This window comes from Vulpes lagopus, chromosome 7 (genome assembly GCF_018345385.1).
Source record: "Vulpes lagopus strain Blue_001 chromosome 7, ASM1834538v1, whole genome shotgun sequence".
Classification (NCBI taxonomy): Eukaryota; Metazoa; Chordata; class Mammalia; order Carnivora; family Canidae; genus Vulpes; species Vulpes lagopus.
In genome coordinates this window covers 78,065,506-78,089,611 of record NC_054830.1, presented here as the reverse complement: position 1 = coordinate 78,089,611, position 24,106 = coordinate 78,065,506, and the positions used below count along the sequence as shown (strand labels likewise).

Here is a 24,106-nt window from a genome sequence, read left to right as displayed (position 1 = left end):
TTGCTTGTATTCATGACAAACACCTATATTTGTTAACATTCATATGTCAAGGGGGAATCCTAAAGCTAGTATTTCCATTTGAAATTAAGTGAAGATGATGAATGTGACTTGCTAAGTTATTACACAGCATGAAATAACTCAGAGTAAATTTTACTAAGCTTATTATGGCAAAGTATTGCTTTATTCTTTTAAGTTATTTGAGGGAAAGCTTAATTCAGAATGTTGGATGAACCAATAACCTAGGATTTAATGTTTTATTTAGCAAATCATGTCTTTATACTAAAGTCATGTCTTTATACTTTTATACTAAATCCTCTATTTTCAGAAAAGAAGTATAAATTATATAATACACAAAGATGTTGTAGGTAGCTCAGCCAGTGTTTACTGAACACATATCTCAGAGAGCTTATAATCAGTCTAAAACTAAATTCTCAAGAATTTATTATTTATAATTTATCCAATATATTATTGGAGTAAATGCATAAATGCCACAGTTAGCATTTTTAACAGGGGAGCAATCATGGTGAGAATGGCAATAGAGGGCTCCATGGTAAAGGGGGGCTTGAACCCAGACCTCGAATGATGGGAAGAATTTGACGTAGAAGAGATGGGAAGACTGAGATATGGTTGAGTATGCTGCATCTGTAGCAACATGAGGTGGTTGCCACTGAAGTGTTGATTGGTGAGTAGAGGGACAGTAGTAACTGGCTTGTTTAGCAGACAAAGCCATGTTTTGAAGAATCTCATCTGCTAAATACCAATCTATTCTTCCCCTACTGACAAACCCTGTAGTGGCACCTTCCTTGTGTTCTTACAAACTGTTCTGAGAATAGAGACCCACAGAAAACATCTGGACAGGGGAGTGATGTAGTGAAACTAGGCTTTTGGGAAGCTAATTGATTTTATTATATATGCCTAAATTCATAGGAAAACCTAAAGCAACCCTCAGACAACCAGGATTTTCTTCAGATTTTTCTGTCAGCAAAAAACCTAATCCAACACTGTTAAGAGACAAAGGAAACTCTCTTGGAGTTAAGTCTGATGCTGAAATGCCACCTTACACATTACACACAACTCTCAGAAGTGAAGTATTCAAAGACGTTCCAGTGCAGAGGCATGTGACCATGTCTACCAACAACAGGTATTTGGGCTTTATCTGGCTAAAGGGAGAAGTTTGGTGAATGTAGGAAAATAAATGTTAGAAATGTATGTTCAGGGTAAGACGGAAATACTTTGTGTTTTATCTAATGTAAGTTCATGTGTAGTAGGGAAGTGCGTCATTACTAGTAGAAACCACTTTTCCTGCTACCTGAATGTCATTGTCTGAATATCTTCATTTTATATTTTCTCTGCATTTTTGGTAATCTCTATATAAAATTCATGTTAAAAGCTCTCATATGAAAAAAAAAGCTCTCACAAGTTATTCTAGGATGCTTTTTCAGCATAACTATTTATTCTAAAACTATTCTAAAAACATTTCTTATAATTAATTTTGTAAATTTTGGGTAAAATCTTATTGATTTGCATATTTCACTGTGCTCTAACAATCATATCCATAATTATACAGTAGCATCATACATCTATGAATCAGAATGTTGGACAGAATAAGAACAAGCTTAAAGTCCTAGTTTGGGTGCTGCCATTTACTAGCCAGGTGAAAAAACGAAATTATTTCATCTTTTGGGCTGTGATTTCCTCATTTATTTAATGAAAATGTTAAACTAGGCGACCTCAAAGTTCCCTTATGGCTCTAAATCTTATGGTTTTATAAGGTAATTCAGGTCAGCAAACTATGACCCATGGGCCAAACTTGGCCTTTTGCCTGTTTTTTTCATAAAGCTTTATTTAAACAAAGCCACATCTCTTTGTTTATATATTGTCTGTGGTTGCTTTTGCACGACCACAGAGTTGAGTAGTTGTACAGAAATAGTATGCTGCAAAATCTAAAATGTGTACTAGTGGACCCTTTATAGAAAAAATTTACCAACCCCTGATATAGATGACCAGTATCACATTGTTTCATTCTTTTTGTGTTTTTGTAAAACAAATTGTGTTGTATCATATCCGTTTAAATCAGCGTTCAAAAATCCCAGCACTGCCTCCATACTAGAATATTTAGAAATAATTATTTTTTTAAAAGTTAGATAAAAGTTTCATAATGGTATATATTTAATGTTATTTATGGCTAGTTACTATAATTTTTATAAAGTGTAGGAAATACATGGTTAAAACTTGGACTTCGACCTAAAACACTAGTTGGGTCCAGTATGTGACTGAGGTACCATTGTCTCCTCTAGTTGTTTGCCTGAATTTCAAGATCCATTTTGATTTTAGTCTATAAAATGACAGCAAAACTTAGACTTTCTGGATTGTGGGCCCAGGGGAGCATTCTCTATCCCATGATCTGGTGTCTCCTGTTTCTTAGTGGCAATGGGCAACCTAGGGTAAGTGCCTTCCATTCTTCCAGGTAGCACCAGCAGTGATTGCGTGGAGGCTGTGCCAGCACCAAGCAGACCAAAGACCAGGCCCAGGATGGTTCTTTCTGACCTACCGCCTATGTGTTCTCACCCTTCCGCCTAGCAGCATTAGGCCCAGGGAAGTGCATTCTGCTCCTATGGGAAGCACCTATAGAGATCAAGAAGAAGCCCCAACAGCAACAAATAATATGCCAGACCAGAATAGCACCATGAGGGTACTGAAAAATGAGATCATTGGAACTAAGGACTACAGAAGTGGGCCAGGAGCTATGTGCTAAACCTAAGCAGGGTAATTACCTGCTAAAATAAGACTTTCAAATAGAATTCAGAGTCTCCTAACATATGTCCAAATGTCCAGGATACAAAAAAAATATATATCACTTGTTATACTAAGAACCACAGTAATGACAACTTGAATGAGAAAAGACAGTTGACAGATGCCAACACCAAGAGGAATCAGATGTTGAAATTGTGTGACAAGAATTTTAAAGCAGCTCTCCTAGAAATGCTTCACTGAACAATTGCAAGTAATTTGAAAAAAAGGAAAAAAACATAAAATTCACCAAAGAAATAGAACATATAAAAAAGAACCACATGGAAACTATAGTTATAAAAAAAATGGAATGCCAGAATGCAAAATTCCCTGGGTAAACTCAATAACAGAGTAAATATGACAGAGGAGAGAATCCATGAACTTGAAGATAGAGTAATAGAAATGACCCAGTATGAACAACAGAGTAAATAGACTTCCTACAGAAACAAAATAAAACAAATTTAAAAAACACCTAGCAAAGCCTGAGGGGCCTATGGAAATAAAGCACCCAGCAGAGCCTTAGGGACCTGTGGGGAAAATGAGAAAAGGTCTAACATTTGTATCATCAGTCTCAGGAGAGACTCAGGAGAAGAGAAAGAGTGGGGCTAAAAGAGTGAGTATTTGAAGTATGCTATTTCAGCATAACTTACAATTTATTCTAAAAACTTTTCTTATAATTAATTCACCTGGCTAGTATTTGGCTGAAAACTTCTCAAATTTGTCTAAGGACATAAACCTACAGATTCAAGAGTTCAGAAAGTCACATGAAGACACATCATAATTAACCTTCTGAAAATTAAAGGCAAAAAAAATCTTGAAAACAGCCAGAGAGAAATGACACATCATCTATAGGGGAATATCATTTTTTAAAAGATTTATTTATTTATTTTAGAGAGAGCATGTGTGCATGAGTGGTAGGGGAAGGGCAGAGGGAGAGGAAAAGAGAATCCTCAAGCAGACTCCCTGCTGAGTGGGGAGCCTGACTCAGGGCTCGATTCCACAATCCATGAGATCATGACCTGAGCTGAAACCAAGAGCTGGGCAGTCAACCAACTGAGCCACCCAGGTGCCCCACTGTGTGATTCTATTTATATAACATTTTTGAAATGACAAAATTGTAGAGATGGAGAACAGATAGGTAGTTGCCAAGAGTTAGGGGTTGGAGAAGTGGGAAGGGTGTGGCTACAAAGATGTAGCAAGAAGGGGCCTTATAGTGATAGGACGATTGTGGTGATTATGATTATATTCTGGTGATGATAATCAGTAGGTTATTGATTACAGTGGTGGTTATAAGGATCTATATGTGTGGTAAAATTGCACAGAACCATGTGCACAAACACATGCACATGTACATACCTCTAAAACTGGGGGGGTTGAATAAGCTCTGGATTGTACCAATGCCAACTGCTCATTTTTGTTACTATACCATGCAAAATGTTACCATTAGGGGGAACTAAGTGAAGGGTACATGGGACCTCTGTGTATATTTTTTGGAACTCCCCATGAACTTAGACGTATTCCAAAATCAGTTAACCTCTGAATAACTTGGAGTTAGAGGTGTTAACCCCTCAGTCAGAAATTCATGTATAACTTTTGACTCCCCCACCCCAATTTAACCAATAGCCCACTATTGACTAGAAGCTTTACTGATAACATAAATAGTAGATTGACACATATTTTATATATGTATTATATATTGTAGTCTTAAAATAAAGTAAGCTAAAAGAGAGAAAATGTCATTTAGAAAATCATAAGGAGGGGATTGCTGGGTGGCTCAGCGGTTTGGCGCCTGCCTTTGGCCCAGGGCGCGATCCTGGAGTCCTGGGATTGAGTCCTATGTCGGGCTCCTGGCATGGAGCCTGCTTCTCCCTCTGCCTGTGTCTCTGCCTCTCTCCCTCTCTATGTCTATCATGAATAAATTTTTTAAAAAAGGAAAATCATAAGGAAAAACGCATTTACAGTACTGTACTGTACTTAACAACATCTGTGTATTAGTGAACCTGCATAGCTCAAACAAATGTTGCTCAAGAATCAAGTGTAAAAAATTTAAAAAGGAAAGCAAAAGCTTTACTTATATGGTTTTAGTCTTGAGAATTAACACAATGTATCCTTTTATCTTTTGTCTTTCACTATAAAAATTTTGAATTCCATATAGTAGAATATCTAGTATGATAAAGAACTATATATCTAGCTGTCCTCAGCTGGCTTTCTTTACATGGATTATGTAACAGACTATTTTAATTATAAACTATTAAAGATGTGTAAAACATCTTTACCAGATCTTTTTTTAAGAGCATGATACAAATGGAAAGATTCCTTTTAAGAGAAATCTAAATACCACCCAGTGGCAGATGTTATGGGCAGCCTAATTATAATTTTTTTAATTACTCTTAACCAAAAATAGAAAAATAGCAAAAGATGTTTTATCTACCTGTGAAATATGTGAGCAGTAATATTAAATAGTAAAAACTATTATTAACTTAAAATTTGGGGGGGTCACCAAATCTTTTGAGAAGCTGATAAAAGGTATAAATGATCTTCCCAGAAAAATAAATGTGTACACATATACATACATCTTTGAATATTAATTCAGGAGATTTGTGGGCCCCAGAAGCCCTTTCTTAGGATCTCTAGTTAAGAACTCATGTGGGCCAGTTAACAGGTGGAATGTTCTAGAAAAATAACATAACTGATATTTTCTGATATTGTAGATATCAAGCTAAGTTTACCATGTGTCTCCAGTGAAATAGAAAGAGGGGGTCAGGAGTGAGGATATATGATTGATTCGTGATTTCTCTGGCTTATGTGAGGGAAATAAATGTTTATGTCTAAAAAAATGTAATTCATGACCATTGTATTTTTATTAAGGTGGTAAGATTACTAAATGTGATATTTAAGATATTTATCCATAAAACGTAGATAAATATGGTATTGAAAGTTGAGGTTTCCATTAGAGAAAGAGAGAAGAAATTGCTGAGTGTATTTTATAGTAAGTAAGATCATGGACTTTGGATAGGAATAAATGGCTGTCTGGTGTTAGCCAACAGGTACCATGATCAAAAAGGCATCTTTCAAGTATTAAGCTAAATGAATATACATTTATTATTGGTTTCTAAGTCTTTGTATGTTAAAACTTGTGTTTATTTTGTTGTTGTATGTTTAGTACGTACTAAATATTTGTAGGAAGCATTTTCTAAAATACATTTATTGCTTTGTTCTGATTGCAAAAATGCTATGTGTATGTTACAGAAAATTTGCAAAGTATAAGGAAGTAAAAGAAATTTTAAAAATTGCTTCCAATCCAAACATAAATATAAACATTTAAAAATATCTATCTTTTTGGAGTGCCTGGGTGGCTCAGTTGGTAAGCATCTGACTCTTGTCATGTCATGATCTCAGGGTCCAGGGATAGAGCCCTGCATGGGGCTCTGCACTCAGTGGGGAGTCTGCTTGAGGATTCTCTCTCCCCCTCTCCTACTCCTCCCACTCTCTCTCTCTAAAGTAAATAATAAATCTTAAAAAATATATCTATTTTGTTTACATGTATATGTTTTTAAAAATACAAATGGGATCATGCTATGTATTACTGTTTTATAACCTGTTTTAAAAGGTAGTATATTGTTAACCCACATGATTAAGAGTACTTCTACATTTTTGAGTTTGTTTGATTATTTATTTTAAGTAATCTCTCCACCCAATGTGAGGCTTGAACTCATGACCCTGAGATCAAGAGTCACATGCTTTTCTGACTGAGCCAGCCAGGTGCCCCTACATTATCACTTTTCATGGGAATCCATCGTCCAACCACCTATTGTTGAATATAAACGATTTCCATTACTATAAGCAGTTCTACCATGAACATATTTGTAGAACAGTCCTTGCATATATTCACAACTAGTTCCTTAGAATAAATTGGTAGGACTAGGGTAAGACGGTATATATACTAAGGCTATAACTATTTTGTGCTCTGCACAGATTATACCAATTATATTTTAGAAGCATATGGGTATGGTTATTTATTTGTACTCCTGCCAACACTAGGCATCACTTTTTTAGTTGATACTCTAAAAGGTGAAAGAATGTACCTGTGTTTAAATGTCTATTTCTTTGATATTGATTCTTAAGGAAGTTAGAATTTTGTTACATGGTTACTCAGCCATTTGTAGATCTTTTATGAGTTACATGTCTTTGTCCTTTGCATGACTTTTCTGTTTGTTTTCTTTCCTCATTTGTAAAAATAATTTATAAATTAAGGATGTTGACCCTTTACAATACGTTGGCAGTGTCTTCTAAGTTTATTTAATTTTGTTATTTTCATTATACAAAAACTTTAAAATGTTATATAGTTACATATATTAATCTGTCCCCTTGTGTCTGCTGTCTTTAGGTATTATGCTTAGAAAAGCATTTATACCCCAATATTATGTAATAGATCTTCTGTTTTCTTTATAATGTTATGGTTTCATTAAATCTCTTATCTAGAATTTCTGTAGTTGTATAGTGTGAGAGTTAGCAATATTATTAGCCAGATGTCCTACTACCAGTAGGACTACTACATAATCTTTTCTTTCCACACTGGTTTGAGATGCTGTCTTTACGAATAAGAAATTGTTACATGACTCGGGTTTTGGGCTTTCCATTCAGAATCATTAATTACCTGTCTATTCTTTTGCTGTGCCAAACTATTCAGATCATTATAGGTTTATAATGTGTTAATAACCTTTACTCTCTACTTCCTCCTCTCTCTACTCCTGATTTGGTTTCTTACTTCTATCATGTGCTTTCCTTATACCTATTGCCAGTATCATAGCACTTTATAGGTTTTGTTTTTATAAATAGATTTTTGTCAGTGCATTATTATTTATTTTCTTGTAAGAGATCATACAAATCTATCAATTTATAATGTATATTTATTATCTCCTAGTTTCTGTGGATCAGGTATCTGATACTACTTAGCTAGGTCCTCTGCTTCAATCTCTTAGGAGGCTGCAGTGAAGGAAGGTACTGGCCATGGCTAGAGTGAACTGAGCAAGAATCTGCCTCTGGGCTAATGCACATAGCTGTTGGCATAATCATTTCCGTTTAGTTTTTTCTCAGTGCCAGAGTTCCTGGCTGTTGGCCAAAGACCATCTTCAATTTCTTTCCATATAGGCCTTCCCAGTATGTCCATTTGCTTCATTGAAGCCTGCAAGGGAGAGATTATGCTAGCAGGGGGGAAATTAGAGTCTTTTGTAACCTAATCATTTGTAATCCCCTCAACCTTGAAATATTCTGTTGGTTAGAAACATGTGACTCAAGGGAGCAGATTACACAAGGCTGTGGATACCAAGAGGCAAGAATCACTGAGGGTCATGTCATAGCTGCTTACCACAGTTAGTTTTCTCAACCACACATACAGTCCATGAGATAGGGGTGTGTTTCTCTTGCTTAATCATAGATCATTACTCATGACCAGCACACAGCAGGTTCTTAAATAAGTGTTTGTGGGATAAGATGTATCTAATAAATAGTGTATGTTTAGATTTGATGGGGGATTTTTTTTTGGACCAGTCTAAGGTTGGTTGTTTGTTTTTGAGAGATAGTCCAAGCCATTTTGGAGGGGAGGAGGCAGGGCAGAGGAAGAGAGAGAATCTCCAGCAGGCTCCATGCCCAGCACGGAGCCAGATGCAGAGCTCAATCTCATGACCCTGAGATCATGACCTGAGCCAAAATCAAGAGTCAAATGCCCAACCAAGGCATCCAAGTATTTGTCTTTTAAGAAACAAAATAATAGGGGTCCCTGGGTGGCTCAGTTGGTTAAGTGTCTGCCTTGGGATCAGGTCATCATCATCTCCAGGTCCTGGAATTGAGCCCTGTGTCAGGCTCCCTGCTCAGTGGGGAGCTTGCTTCTCCTTCTCTTTCTGCCTCTCCCCCAGCTTGTACTCTCTCTCGCTACCTCTGCCTGTCTCTCTCAAATACATAAAATCTTTTTTTTTTTTTAAAAAGAAACACATCAAAAAAATTAAATAAATAAAATAAAAATAAAAAGAAACACATCTTTTATACTTACTGTTATAAAATTGATTGGACCTTTTCCATCTTACGTTTGTTTTTCATGTGGCCCTGCAGTTTCCCTTGAAAACTTTCTTCTGCTCTGTCAACTGTTTTCTTTCCCATCCATCATACCTACCCATGCTTGAACCATAGCTGTCCTTGCCATAATCTCTCTGTGCTCTCGCTTTGTTCATAACCCTCGGCCTGCTGCTAGGGCCCTCAAAGCAGGGGAGTGTTCCAATTCACATTTTTATGGCTCTGGCACAAGGGAAAAGAGTGCTGTCTCCCTAACAGTTCTCCATAAGTAGGAGTTGGATGTGTTTTGGCACCTTCTATTATTACCCAGATGCATCAATACATAAATATGATGCTCTTAGAGTTGCATAACATCGTATATTAAATAAGTTGTATTGATAGCCTATCATTTAATAATTTATTGTAGAATTAAAATATTTTGAGATGTGCTTCATTTCAAAGAATTTATCTAATTTTTAGTGTCTTCCATACTATCCAAAAATTGGAAAATATGTATACTGTGTCATTGTCACCCACTCTAGTCCCATACCCACTGCTAGGCAAGGTGCAGGGATTGATTTATTCAATCATCTTACTCAGTTTTACAATATTCACTATCCCTTCCCTGTACCAAGTACTGTACCAAGTACCAAGTAGGTACTGGGGACAGGTCATTAAGACACTCTGAGTCTAGTGAGAGAGACCGACATGAACACAAATGGGGTGTGTGTGTGTTTGGTCTTTGTCCTCCTATTTGGAAAAATCTTCCTACATGTATCCAATATAATTTATACAAAAATTATTTGGGTAAGGGTATGAGGTATGAGGAATCTGTGTTTCTTCTTTTCTAACTTGTTATTTGAGCAATCCCCTCTGTGGTTTGGAATGCCACTTTTCTTATATGCTAAGATACAATGTACATTGAGTGTTTCTAAGCTCTGTATCATTTTACTTATCTGTTCAAAGATCATAAATGTTGTAACTTTGTAACTCCTTTCAATATCTGGTGATGGAAGTCCTTCATTTTTTAGTTATATTTCAAAATATACTTTATGTTCAATTGCTTATTCTTTGCATGATTTTTTTCCCACTTTATATGGCTAGTTCCTTAAAGGTAATTAATTGGAGACCTAACTTCCAAGTTCTTTTTAAATTTGTAGTTTGATTTTTTTAACACATTTTTTTCTTGGTGAATATGAAATATGAAAGCTGATACCAAGTACCATTTTCATTTTTGCTCATTTTATTCTGACTTGTTTTGCTGGTCAGTACTGCAGAGACTTTAAATAAAAAGTGGTGTCTAAAATTTGGCATAGACTCTGCTATTAGAATTTTAACTTACTTTTTTTTTTTTTTTAATACCTTAGGTTTAGCCCAAAGGCTTCCCTTCCACCACCTTTTCAGATGCATCTCTCAAGAACCTGTGCTAAGGAAATGAGTGGTATGTTTTCTAAACATTATCTTCATGATACCTTTTGGCTTCTGGAGCTTCAGAGCCCCAAGAAAAATATCTGGTGGTGGTTTTTCACATTTGCTCTCACCTTATCCTACTTAAAATATATCTCTTTTCCACTCTTTCCTCATTTCTTTAAATTATAACATGATGTGATCTAAAGAGAAAATAATACCTTCAGGGATATCGTTATTCTGAGATAAGGCCTTCCTCACATCAGACCAATTCTGTTTCACTGCCATGTATCACCTGCAGAGGTACTTGTGTCCCTTGTAACCCTCTCATTCATTTGAGAGTAAAATTTAAAGTACATAAACATGGGGCTTCACCTCATAAAATGGTTTCAGGTACTCCACCATTTAAAAGTCTGGGACCCTACACTGTGTGCAATGATCACTAAGCATCTAAGTACAAATATAAATGATTCCTTGGGTTATAAAATCCAATAGGGATGTTAAGTAAACAGTAAGAAATACTAAATAAATGCTTTGAATAAAGTCAAAGAATCTGAAGATTAAAAATGCACACACTAGTTACCTTGTCTTCTCCAACCAGAGTATAAATTCCCTGCTCATAGACCCACCTGAGGGATAGTGTTTCAAAACCAGTACTTATATTACATGAAATTTAAGTGTAATTTTAAATGGTTTGCTGATTTAAGTGTGATTCTTACTAAGTCAAATAATGTTTTCCGTAATAACACATCTCTGGTATTTCTTATGGAAATTAATTGAATAATATGATTTTTTTTGTTAATAATTACACATGCATTTTCTGAAACATGGCTACTCAGTAAAGTTGTATACCCTTTAGAGGTTGTAAATCCTTTTAAATTAGAATAAGCTTTTTTCTATAGAACCATGAGGACTTGTTTCAGGAGGATTGCAGTTCACCTGGCAGCTGATACATACACACTATACACAGCCTCTCCTACCTGTTACAAAACAGATTACTTTCTTGATTTGTTTAACAGAAGGTACACAAACTTAGGGAACTCCCAGTGGCCTCACAGAACAGGTGCATTTGCAAAGACTCCAACTGTATATCAGTTCTGACATTTCTCTCTTTAAGGGAGGTCTTCCAGTTCTCAGAAGCTCACCTTTTCCTTATTCCTGATCCTTTTGTATCATTATCTGGGAAGAACCTAAATAAATTAGTAATGCCTTTATATGGACATTGTGGACTCATTTGTTTGCTGAGCCAAACCAAGTCTCATGCCCTGTGGCAGATAAAGCAAAGTCAGCATCTAGCCGTCCTCAAAGAATAGTTCACCCTTTGGCTTCCTGGTATCCTCAGAGGCCAGCATTCTCAAACTAGTCTGTGTATCTCTCTATCTGCCAATTTAAAACAGAATAAAATTTGCTGAATCCCAGTAGAAATACTGTCTAATTAAAATATGAACATATTTTGCTTGTACATGGTAATCTTTAATACTCTCTAATCTGTGTCCCAGTGAAATTTAGAAGACATTTAGAGTGAATTCCATTGTTCTTAAAATGCCAGAACTGTCAGCTATAGTGGACATTCAAATTTCTTAATTGTCTTAGGATGTTAGCTCAGGGATTCTAAATTAAATAAAAAATAAGTGTGAGTAAAGAGAGTTAGCCAAAACTTTATAAAAATTCACTTATAAAAGATAAATGATTTGGAATGAGGAAATAAAAACAATTTATTAATAGTTCTCTGTGGGCACCAGAACTTTTATTTACCTTATAAACTGAGGCTAGGATGATTATTGTAGGTGGATCAATTTTCAACATCTGTGTATTGCTAACTTATTTTTCTCACTAATAAATCAGAAAATTATATTTTAAAACCTAGATAGTTTTTTATTTTCTCTAAAATGTTCTTTGATCTTACTATTAAGGCATTATCCCAGTGCTCTAAGTAATACAGCTTTAAGCATTGCATATAAACCACTATTGTCCAAAATTCAACCTTTCTTAGTTGCACTTAGAAAATGATTAAATAATAAATTTCATTATTCTTTATGAAGCAAGATCACCCTGCTGTTTAAATTAAGTTAGGAAGCACCCTTGCAACATAAAGGGAGCAGGATCCCTCTATGGGTGACTGTTGAGCCTGCTGGTTATTTCAGGGTTAAAATTTAGAATGAAGTTGTCATAGTCCTGCTTGGCCTAATCCTGCTTACTTCTAAGTCCCTTGACCCCTATAAGCCTCAAGTGTAACAAAGCCTAATGACACAAATACTAGGTAATGGGGATAATCTAAAATGTTAAGCCTTTGGTTAATTCTATCATTTTTTTAATTTAAAGATAACTTAAATCAGACTGTTGAAAAACCAAATGTCACGCCTCCTGCCTCTTACACTTATAAAATGGATGAGGTTCAAAACCGCATAAAGGAAATACTAAACAAGCATAACAATGGCATTTGGATATCTAAGCTTCCGCATTTTTACAAAGAGTTATATAAAGAAGAACTTAATCAAGGAATTTTACAACAGTTTGAACACTGGCCTCATATTTGCACGGTACGTTTCTTCTTATTCCTCCCTTCTGATGCCTCCCTGCCCCACTTTCAGATTTTGAGTTATTAATCATATCACCCTTTATCCAGGGAGCATGAAGCACTTAATATAATATTGTTTAATTAATATTTATCTCTAGGATTAACATATATTTAGAGAAGGATGTCAAGATTGAGGGGCTGTGTGTGTTGTGATTGCTGTTTTTATGTATTTTGTTTTAAATTTAAGTGCATTTAATAGGTGATAATATGAATACCATTTTGTATTGAACTGCTTCCAATAGATAGTGATAACTTGCCATTTTAATAAGCTGAACTTATTGGTAATAAAACTTTATTGGCCTCAAATTTTACATGCTTGTTATTTTGACTATTTATAGAGTACCTTATTTTAATTTTTAAGTTAATATAGAGTTTGATTTAAAATTTTTTACAAACTTCTTTGAAGTAAAAAAAAAAATTGACAAGTCAACAGACATCAATTTCTATACCTGTTTCTACTTGAGTCTATTATTGTAATAAAATGATGGGTCAGAATAGTTTATTAGAAATCTTAGTTCAGCCAACAACAGAGACATTTAGATTCTTAAACTAAAGTCACTGTTAGATGTTTCTTCATGTTTTCATTTAAATAGAAAATATTCAACAATGAAACTATTTTAAACAGCAGAATTAGCATCTACTTGGTGCTTCTAAGCTTGCAGAATTAAATATGTATATGATTTTTGTTTGATATTGTTTTGGTCCCCAACATTGTTGGGTAAAGCACAGGCCACTGTCTTTTTCTAAGCACCTGGCCTGAAGACAGCATTTTTTTTTCAGCATATATTTTTGTAACCACTTTTTCCTCCAGGTCACTGACAGCCATTCGAGTCCCAGTCACTTTGCAGGCAAGAATCCTTCACTCATCTATCCAGACTATTTGTTCACACACCATTTACTGTGTACCTGCATGTACCAATCACTGAAGTAGATGCCAAGAATGCCTTACGGCCACGTCATGTGTCAGACTATACAGTGGAAAGTTGGAAAACAAAGCCAAAGAGCAAACTCTGGATATAGGCTGTTGCCCTACCTATAAAGTCAGGATGTTTACGGACTAGAAGAATGTTAACCCTGACTTATGTGGAATATAGGGATTGCTCTTACAATGGGAATTCTTTTTGGTTACCGTTCATTTCATTCCATTTTTAATCCTTTCTAGGGAGAGTTTTCTCATTGGCTGGAGGTTTAGCAGCACTGATGAGCCTCTCAGGTTTCCTTCATCTTTTTTTTTTTTTTTTTTTTTTTTTTGAAGCCTTCATCTTGAGAGGACTTCTGATATTTCACCAGGCTGCTCAATTTAGAGATGTAGAGCCTAGAGCCCCTTCTCTGAATGCATATGAATCTTTTATTTTTTAAATCTATAGACAGTCATAAACTTATAGCATATCTTCAATGAATTTAGAACCTTTTTGGGGGGTCAAGATACACATAAAACTCTCTCTAAAGCTTAGATTTAAAAAAATTGTCTTTGTAGTAAATTTTAAAAAATTAACTCCACAGATCTTTTTTTTTTTTTTTTTCCACAGATCTTAATTATTGTTTCTGGTTACTTTGTTTTATACTCCATGGTAATTACTAATGTTTGCGTAGCTTGATTTATGGCTTTTGGGGGGAAATTTTCATCTTTGCTAACTATATGTCTGCAAAACCCCAAAATTTCTCTTGCTAGGATTGTGGATGAGAGAGTATCTCTTTGATGTTAAAACTTTACCTAAAATGAAGGGTTTCTTACTAAATATCAGGTACTGAAACAACTGACTTTATTTTTTGGTTGCTCAGATTCATCTTTGTTGCGTGGTCATGTTCAGGCAGTGAGGTAGAACATGAAAGAGATGAATATACCATCTTTATCTATATGCTGTCTCTCAACTTTGAGTAGGACTGTTTAGATGCAATCATTATAAATTACTAGGGATAAGAATGTGCTTAATGTTAAAGCATTGTGTCTAAGATCCCCCAAACTGCCAGCCTTATTGATGTCTATTAATATTATCAAAAGTGTTTTCTTATAATCTCTGAATATTATTAGCAGTTTTAAACAATTATGCCATGGTTATTTTTAGACAGTTTTAAATGGGTATACCATAGTTGTTTTCCCTTTCTTCTGACTTCTTTTCATCTTGCTGAAAATCAGAAACACTGATAGCATACCCAGGGCTGGTGTCAAATGCAGCACAGAAAATTCTGGGTAAGGAATCCAACATCCTTGTGATGGGCATTATCAAATGCAGCACAGAAAATTCTGGGTAAGGAAGATTTTGTAGTGTGTATCTCTCTAGATATTGCTTATTGTGAAACTGAAGAGGAAACCCAAGTGCAGCATATCTCCTTATTTTTTTAAAGAGTGCTTTCTCCTCCAATCATATAAAACATTCTAGATAAAAAAGATTTTAAAATAAAGTTATGAAAGGAAAACACCCCATTTATACCTATATACAATGGCTATACCATATGTATTTGACAGACTCACTATATATACTTGATAGCCACTTGCAGGTATTTCCACTTGAATATCAGAATGGGCAGCATGAGCAGAAGCCAATGGGCCAAAGAGCAGCTCTGAAATTTTACTTTCATGGAGGTTCTAATCAGCTGTGTGCAATAAGCCACTTCACAAGGATGTTGGATTACCTTTTGATGCAGGTGGAAGGAAGCTTTGACTCTGTTGTTCTTAACCTTTGGATCTCTCCAACAACAAAATGTGGACTGAGTTTTTTGAAAGCTGAAGAGAATATAGTCATGTTCACAGTGATTAACCCATTGCACAGTGTTCCTAGGCAACTTGTAAGGGAAGTGGAAATCATGCAGAAGCTGTCCTGGAAAGGCAAAGAGCCCAAGATGATAGGCCTCTAGACCAAGGATACTGGAGTCTGAGAATTCCCACTCAGTCCTAGGAGGAGGATGGTAACACCTCTTGGCTGTTCTAGAATGCTGATCTTATTAATAATGTTTTCCTTAACTGTTGTGTTTGGCTTGGATTTATGAGCCAGACAGTGCCTTGGGTGCTAGGGATAGCAGTAAATCAGACAGACGTAGTCCTTGCCCTTATGACACTTACTGGCCAACGGAGAAAATAAACATTGAACATATAATGATAAGCCTGCGACTGTATAGAAGAAGTTCTGGGTGTTAAGGAAATGTATAAATAGGAGGACCCAACTTAGTATGATGAGTCAAGAAAAACTTCCCAAGGAGGTGGCTGCTACATGGAAACCAGACAGGTGAGCTGAAGTAGGCAAGGGAGGCAGCTTGTGTCAGAGCCTAAGACAGAAAAACAGGCTTTCTAAGGAAACTGAGAGAATTTCAAAAGGAGAGAGTGGCTCAGGAAGAAAGTCAAGAGGCAAGCAGAAGCTACAGGTCACCTCATGAAAGAGTCATCATTTGGTGGGAACTTAGTGTGTAGCCCCCACCGTGAGGTTACTCAGGATCCAGAGCCTCTGGCAGACTTTGATTTCTAGTAAAATTCTAGATCTTGCAACAGTGACTGTTGAACACCAGAGATTTTGTTGACCTTCCCCACTCTCTGCAATATGGGTAGAGAGCGAAGCCTCTCCATTCCCACATGAGTCAGAATATATGTCTTTATTTAATGCCTTATATAAAGCTGCAGAGAGAGCTGGGTGGTGGAGAGTGGGGGGCTCGTCTTAGAGCCAGACAGGAGCACATGCGCTCAGCTGAGAATTTCTGCCCCACCTCAGATACTTAGAGAATGAGCACTGGGCCATTTTCTGGATAGCTGGGGAAACGTTCTGAGTTGTCCTGGAGGCACACCAGTCTTTAATTCTGAATATAACATTTTATGAATGAGAGCATAAAATTCTAGAACAAAAAAATGTGAGTGATGAAAAAACTGCCCCATTGTACTAATTATACATGCTTTTACACAAAGGTTTTACTATTAATCTGTATTTTTGTTAAATGTCATTTCCCTACCCTTTCCTTTAGAAATCACTGTGCTTTCAGTTGTTGAGTACTCTAATACCTCAGTCTCTAAAAAATTGTTAAAGTTCTGAATTGCATCAGTACAGCAATTTCCATAATATCATAGGAGGAGACAGCAGTTCTGCCATTTATAAAGATATGTTTTTATATTTTTGAATGTTCAGGAATTTTTCCTTAATTGTAGTAATTAATTACTACAGCCCATGCAAAAGGAACTGCCCTTTTTTTAATGCCTGGATATTTCTGGGCTGAAAATGAACAATTTGGCTTTCTAAGGAAGTGAACATAAATCACACAGCAGTGATGCATTCTCAGACTTCGTAGTATGGATATAATCTATACAGCAATGCCTGCAGAAGCAGCAGTGAAAAGATAAACTGAGGGCTTGAAAGTATAGCCATAATATCTCATTAAAATCCAATTTTGTTTCTCATCTTTCACCAATAAAAAAATATGTGAACACATTGAAACAGTTTTTAAATTTAATTTCAGTGAACATCTGAATTGCAGAAAAGAACAGCATTGTGGTGAGATCGGAATAGAGATGTTGATGTGTACAATGTTGCTGTGCTGGAACTTGAGCCAGAGCAATTGCCCATAGGGCCCTAGAATTAGGATAGACAGAGTGCGGGCTTTGGAGTTCTAGGTTTACCTTGTCATTTCTTAGCTGTATTACTTTCAGCATACAAACCAGCTTCTCAGGGCCCTACTCTGCTCTAAAATGTGACTCTATCCATTGCATAGAGTTGTTGGAGTGAAGTGGGACAAACTATAAAAAGTGGTTGCTAGTACCATGTCAGACACATAGCAGGCATTTAGGGAAAAAAGCCACTATTTTTTGAGGAGCAGCCCAGCTTAAATTAAAGCAGGTTATAACCCACTGGTAAACGAGAGACATGCCCGGCAAGCTCTACAAAGGAACTTATCTCAGTGAAGATAGAGGAAAAGCTAAAGAAAAAACAAAAGTTTATATTGAAAAAAGATAAAGAGCAGTAGATGACTGAAGTCAAAGGAATCAAAACTCCAAGATGAGGTGAGTTTCTTTTTTTCTTTTTATTAAGATGAGGTGAGTTTCTATTATCTTCCGAGCCCAGCCCGCCAAAAGTATTGAGAGTACCCACCTATCCTAGAAGGCGCAGTGAAAGCCACAGCTACCAGCCAAGATCATTCCCAAAACCTCTGCACACATTTAACCAGGAGAAGATGCCATGGTGTTCCTGAAGGAAACTGAGCAAGAGCCTGATGTCAGGCCACACTGAAGTAAAATGACTTGAAGTCTATCCTAATATAAATAGGTGCAGTCAGCCTCATTAAAAAGTTCTTACTAGGATAAAGGAGTGAGAGGTGAGAGTATGAGCCTTAAAATGTAGACCATCTATAAAACTATTCATCCAAAATGGTGGAGATAGTTTTTCTGGGCAGATGGTTTGTAAACACTCAGGGGTTACCCTCTACAAGGCACTTTTTTACCTTTACCTTTGATTAAATCTCTGGAATATGCCACAAACACTTGTACTTTCTTAAACAGAAGCAACTAAAGTTGTAACTTTCTGAATATCTTGGCTCAGCATCATTAGTATTGGTAAACTGCTGCAGAGAGGGTGGCAGATGTAGGTGGTGTAGAACATTGAAATGGGTGGGTTAGCTCATCTCTGTATTTTCCTGCATGCAGTGTATGCCTCGTCCACTGCCCTTATGGGCTCCAGCTCCCAACCTATCACTTTATCTTCAATGTGGCCCAGTGGTGCCATTGGGCAGCATTCTCTCATCTCTTTCTCAACTGTCTAACTTTTCCAGCACTTCTCAGCTTTAGCACAAAAAGAGCTCTTTAGAGGGTTATCAACCAATCTTTCTTTCTCTAAACTGACTAATCAGAAGCTATAAACTAGCTTCTGGTCAGTAACTCTTTGATGCTTTCACTGTTGCAAGGTACTCAGGGGTCTTTATTCACTACTGAAGTTGAGATTTTAAATTGGTTTCTTTCTGAGTTCATAACCTGGTTAATGCTTGGAAGAGCTGGGAAGCAGGCCTCTGGGTAAATGTGATTTTACTGTACTGTCTCAGGTTTGTATTGGCTGGTGACCATATAAAATGAAATTTAGAACTTAAAGCTTCAACACAAAGAACCAGTACCCAGTGGAAACAAAACTGTGGCTGGATGAGACATATACAACTGTTTTGGAAATCTTTTTTATTTAATTGGACAATACCAATTCTGTTATAGAAAATTCTAATTCCATGAGAGACAGTAAGTTTACCTCAGTTGCTCATGCTGCAGAGTTAGCAGATGAGCTTTCCATAGACTCAAAGGATTTGGGCTTCAAGAATTTAAGTTTACAGGTAAAATTAGAAAGGAAGAAGTAAAAACCTCTTATAATTAAGAAGAAAGGTTCTAGGTGCATAGGATAAATACTTTTATTTGTGTGAACAAATGGGGTTCCCAGAGAAATTGGTGTTTGAAATCCTTGGGCCTCACATATACCAAACCCAATATGTCTACTTTAAACTTGCAAAATCCCAGAGGGATGTGAGAGAAGTATCTCATTGCAATTCCAAATGAGGCAGAAATCAAATTAAGTATAATGAACTTATGGGGTATAAAAAGTCTAAGGCATGTTAGATACCAGAATCTTCTGATGAATGCCAAAGAAGATAGTTTAAACTCCATAGTGTAGGGAGTTAATCTTTTACATTACCTACCTGTCTCACCTGTTGAGGGTGAGGGTGAGGTGGAGTAAGTAAAGGTGTGGAGTTCCAGGTCATGCCACTTCCCAGACTGGTAGTTTTTTGAGTGGATATCCTCTTTTGAGTTGCAAGAAGCCATGTGGACAGTTGGGGTATGGGGCTTGTGAGAGTTATTTTAGATAAGTAAGAAATTCCACTGAAATAGGTTTCTACCATCCATTTCAGAGAAGGTGTTGCAGAAAGTTGAAGAGAGGTCTGTAGGCAAAAAATGAAGGTGGGCCCAGAAAGCTCAGCTGGCTTTCCATGTGGAGGACTGTCATGTCTTAATCAAAGATTACATTAATTGAGATTCTATATGACAAGTGAATAATTCACATAGAATTCTTATTTCTTCCTTTGCACCCAAACTGTGTTTCTCAAACCTTCCCTGGATACTGTATTCTTATATCTTATTAAGTGTCTTAAAAGCACAGTGAGAATTGGCATTTTAAGATTCCAGATTTAATTGGCATTTTAAGATTCCAGATTTGAAAATGTGAATCTCAAGACCATTGAGAGCAGAATGAGAAATGGTCCAGACATTTATATCCCTGAGGCTTAAAATTACGGACATAGATTGTGGCTATTATATAATCCACCATCCAGAAGGTCACAAGGTGTCAGCAGGAGTTCATCAGTGATGGCCGGGAATGCCAGAAGATGCTAAACATGGACTCAGTTGCCTCTACTTTCATTGATCCTCGAGGTTTTTTAGTCCATGACTAAAAACTTTTAGTTTTAGTCCTCAAAACTTTTTTTTTTCAAAAATTTTTTCCATTTTATTTTCTTTTATATATATATTTTAAAAGATTTTTGTTTATTTATAAATTAGAGACATAGAGAGGTGGAGAGATAGGCAGAGAGAGAAGCAGGCTCCCCACGTCAGGAGCCTGATGCGGGACTCCATCCAGGTATCCAGGGATCACGCCCTGAGCCAAAGGCAGATGCTCAACCACTGAACCACCGAGGCATCTCCTCAAAACTTAAACACACAGAAGAATGTGGGGAAGAAAACCTAATGTTTTATACTTGTGTTAATATTCATCTTCACATATCACCTAGAATATATAATCAGACTAAAAGCAATCTATTTAATATTAAATTGATGTCTTTTGACTTTTTAAAGTTGTTCTTGGGTAACAAGACAATATCTTCTTTATATACACATATTTAGGTTCTTTCTTCCTAAGCATTATATAGCAAATGAGTAAATGTCAGTGTTCTTTACTAACAAGCTGAGCTATCAGGAAGAAAGCTAGGAAATATTTAGACAAAACTAAAGAATACATTAATATTCTATTCTTCTTAGGAGAGGGAGGACTTCTTACAACCTTGTATTATTACCTTAGTGGTCTGGAATACTCTTCCAAGGGCTTAAATTGCAACTAAGGAATAGCTGAATAAGATCTGACAATAGGGGAACATTTTAGAGGGCTGTGAATGCTAGCTTTAGTCTAGTTAAAGGTTGAGACTTATTTTTTTAAGATTTTATTTATGTATTTGACAGAGAGTGAGACAGCACAAGCAGGAGGAGCAACAGAGAGCCCTCCCTGTAGGGCTCAATCCTGGAACTCTGAGATCAAGACCTGAGCCAAATGCAGACGCCTAACCAACTAAGTCACCCAGGTGCCCCAGACACTTTTTAAATAAAGGGCTAGGTAGTAAATATTTTCAGCTTTGTCATTGTTGCCCACAGTCTGGCACAACTCCTTGACTCTGCTATTGAAGTATAAAAGCCATACACAACGCCTAAACAAATGGGCATGGCTGTGTTCCAATAAATTTTTATGTACACTGAATTTCATATAATTTTCACATCATGAAATAATTTTGATTTTTTTTCAACCATTTAAAAATATAAAAATCACATTGGCTCATGGGCAAGACAAAAGCAAGTTGTGAGCTGCATTGAGCTGCAGCTTGTAGTTTGCTGACCTCTGGTCTAGTAATAGAAAGGCTTAAAACTTGGGGGAAAAATGGTGCCATATAGCAGTTCCTCTTCTCCTATACAAACAGATGCTGTCGAGCCATGCCTCTCAGAAATATTACACAGATAAAATTAGGGATTGAATGACATAAGTGCCAGGCATTTTTATCTCTTGTTCGTTGAAGGGACAACTTTTACCTAACTTTCTACTTTGGTGATTGTAAAAACTGCACCTTATCTCTAGAGGGTCTTTTTCTAAATAACGGAAAGCTAAGGGTTTTCTCAGGATACTGCCAGAAGAAGAAAAACAACTAGCTCTTCGGTTTTGTCTAAATATTTTTTAGATTTCTTCCCAGTGGTTTATTCCTGACAGTTCTGATACCTATTCACAGCTTCATCCCACCTTGTATTCAGTCGGTATTATAAGCTGTTGCTTTGGATTTGACAGAGAACTAAGTAAGATGTGTGGTTTACAGGGCAGAAATTCTCATGATTTTGTAGGGTTGTTGGAGACCAGAGGCCACATAAGGAAAATTCGTGCTATTTTATTTTCCTCCTTATTTCTGAAATGTGGCTCATGAGTTATTTGTAGATGACGGAAATGCATTAATTCTTAGTAGTTGAGAAGAGTAAAATGTACACTTTGTGTTCTCTTAATTTGAAAACAGTGTTGTCCTCATTTGAAATGCATTAATGTGTTTTCAGGTTGTTTATAGCCATTGAGATATCTGTCATTTGCTTTATTTAAAAATTTCAGGTGGAAAAACCTGGTAGCGGTGGTCAAGATTTGCTGCTTTATCCAGCTAAGAGAAAGCAGCTTTTGAGAAGTGAACTGGATGGTGAAAAAGTGCCTCCATCTCCACTACCTGCTCCAAAACAAATACCACCATTAAAAGGGTGTCCAGCAGTTATGCCAGGAGACTTTAAAGAGAAAGTCGCAGAGCTGCTGACGAAATACTCAAGTGGTCTTTGGGCCAGTGCACTCCCCAAAGCATTTGAGGACATGTACAAAATGAAATTCCCTGAGGATGCCTTAAAAAATCTTGCCTCACTTTCTGATGTATGCACCATAGACTACATTTCTGGAAATCCCCAGAAGGCCATTCTCTATGCTAAACTTCCATTGCCCACTGACAAAATCCTGAAGGATTCAGGGCAAGCACATGGCGATTATGATATCAAGTCTATGATTGAGCAAGAGTATTTGCAGATAGAAGAAAACATTGCCAAAAGTGTTGATACCTTTCTGGAGAATACAGCAGTTCCTCCGTTAATCATCCCAACTGAGGCATCCCCATCTGTATTGGTGGTTGAACTAAGCAACACAAACGAAGTGGTTATCAGGTGGGTTTTATTTTCTAATTCTTTTGGACCCTGGTGTATTGTCACTTGGCTATTTTTCCCACAGGTGCTGGGAGTTGAGGAAGAATAGTATATTCTTAGTTCTGTAGAGTTACAATGAAATATAATAACAATTCTTGTTTTCATATCTTGCACATTTCTCTCAACTGCCAGAACCTTTTTGCGTTTGTATCTCTTAGATTAGTTCTTATTCTCCTACGTTATGATTATTTATGTACATTGGTCTCTCCCAGTAGACGGTGAGCATCTTGAAATCAGACTTTAAAAAAATCAGTCTCTTCATACATACTTAATATTTGTTAAATATACATCCGTTCTTATGAGAAAAGATACTTAGCAGTTTTAAAAATTGGAATGATAGTGTGCTCTGAATGTGAAACAAAATTTATGTTGAAAACATGATAACTATGTATGTCAAAAGCAATACCTAATCCATAGAAAAATTAAGTCACCCACTAAGTAGGTAACACTATTTAACCTGGGACTATGTAGCATTTCATAAATGTCAGAACATCTAAGCACTGCCTACCTAGTATGATACATCAGATTAACTCTTGGAGCCAAAGGTACTTTCTGGTTTCTTGGGCCTTTTGATAACAGTCATTGCCAAAGTGGCTGGTGATAACTGAAATTACAAAAAAATAAAAAATAAAAAAAGGTCCAGCCACTTGATGTGGACTTTTGGAGAAAATATAGAATACATGAAAGATATTGAAAGACTATAATTTATAGTTTCTGACTCTGGATAAAGAATGGGAAGCAGTGTAATAGCTGGATCTCAGAAGCACCCAGAGTGGTTGTGGACAGAAAAGGAAAAGGCTAAATCAGAATAGTATCCAGGCTGCTTCAACCAAAATGTCCCTATGGTTTGGACTGTTATTCCTCCAGAGAATCATTGCTCAACTGGGAATGCCCTAAAGAAAGACCACAAAAAATTATCAAGTTCCTTCAGTGGAAGAATAGATAAAAAATATTAAGTTCTTCTATTTAAACAAACTGAGTGGATAATGAAGTGGAATCAAGTGTCTTGGTATGCTCAAAGTAGAATGTACAGAGGCTTTACAGAGGTCTTGTTTGGTACAGCAGTTGGAAATGAATAAACCTTTTATTCTAAGATGTGGTACAGCCTGAAGCTGTAAATGGGTTGTTGAGAGTTAGAGATCCCACTGGGGTTCACTAATAAATTGAGGTAGAGGAAGGTTGTTGAGGAACACGTTGCTAACTTTACCATTATAAAAAAATTTAAACCTGCCTCCTTGGCAGGATCCTTTGGTGTCTGATACTGTTAGTTGTTGGTTCCATTGTCCGACCAAGCACCCAGCACT

The 24,106-nt window shown here is 36.4% G+C and overlaps 1 protein-coding gene across 8 annotated transcripts in view; it reads left to right on the top strand.

Annotated features, from left to right (window-relative positions):
• Nucleotides 1-24,106, top strand: part of TDRD7 (tudor domain containing 7) — a 71,973-nt gene that overhangs the window by 17,010 nt on the left and 30,857 nt on the right. For all 8 annotated transcript variants that reach the window (XM_041762800.1, XM_041762798.1, XM_041762796.1 and 5 more), the window contains 4 exons: nucleotides 928-1,141; nucleotides 10,206-10,279; nucleotides 12,568-12,785; nucleotides 22,177-22,763. In XM_041762800.1, the coding sequence (XP_041618734.1) occupies nucleotides 928-1,141; nucleotides 10,206-10,279; nucleotides 12,568-12,785; nucleotides 22,177-22,763 (1,093 nt within the window). The remainder of the gene's footprint in view (nucleotides 1-927; nucleotides 1,142-10,205; nucleotides 10,280-12,567; nucleotides 12,786-22,176; nucleotides 22,764-24,106) is intronic.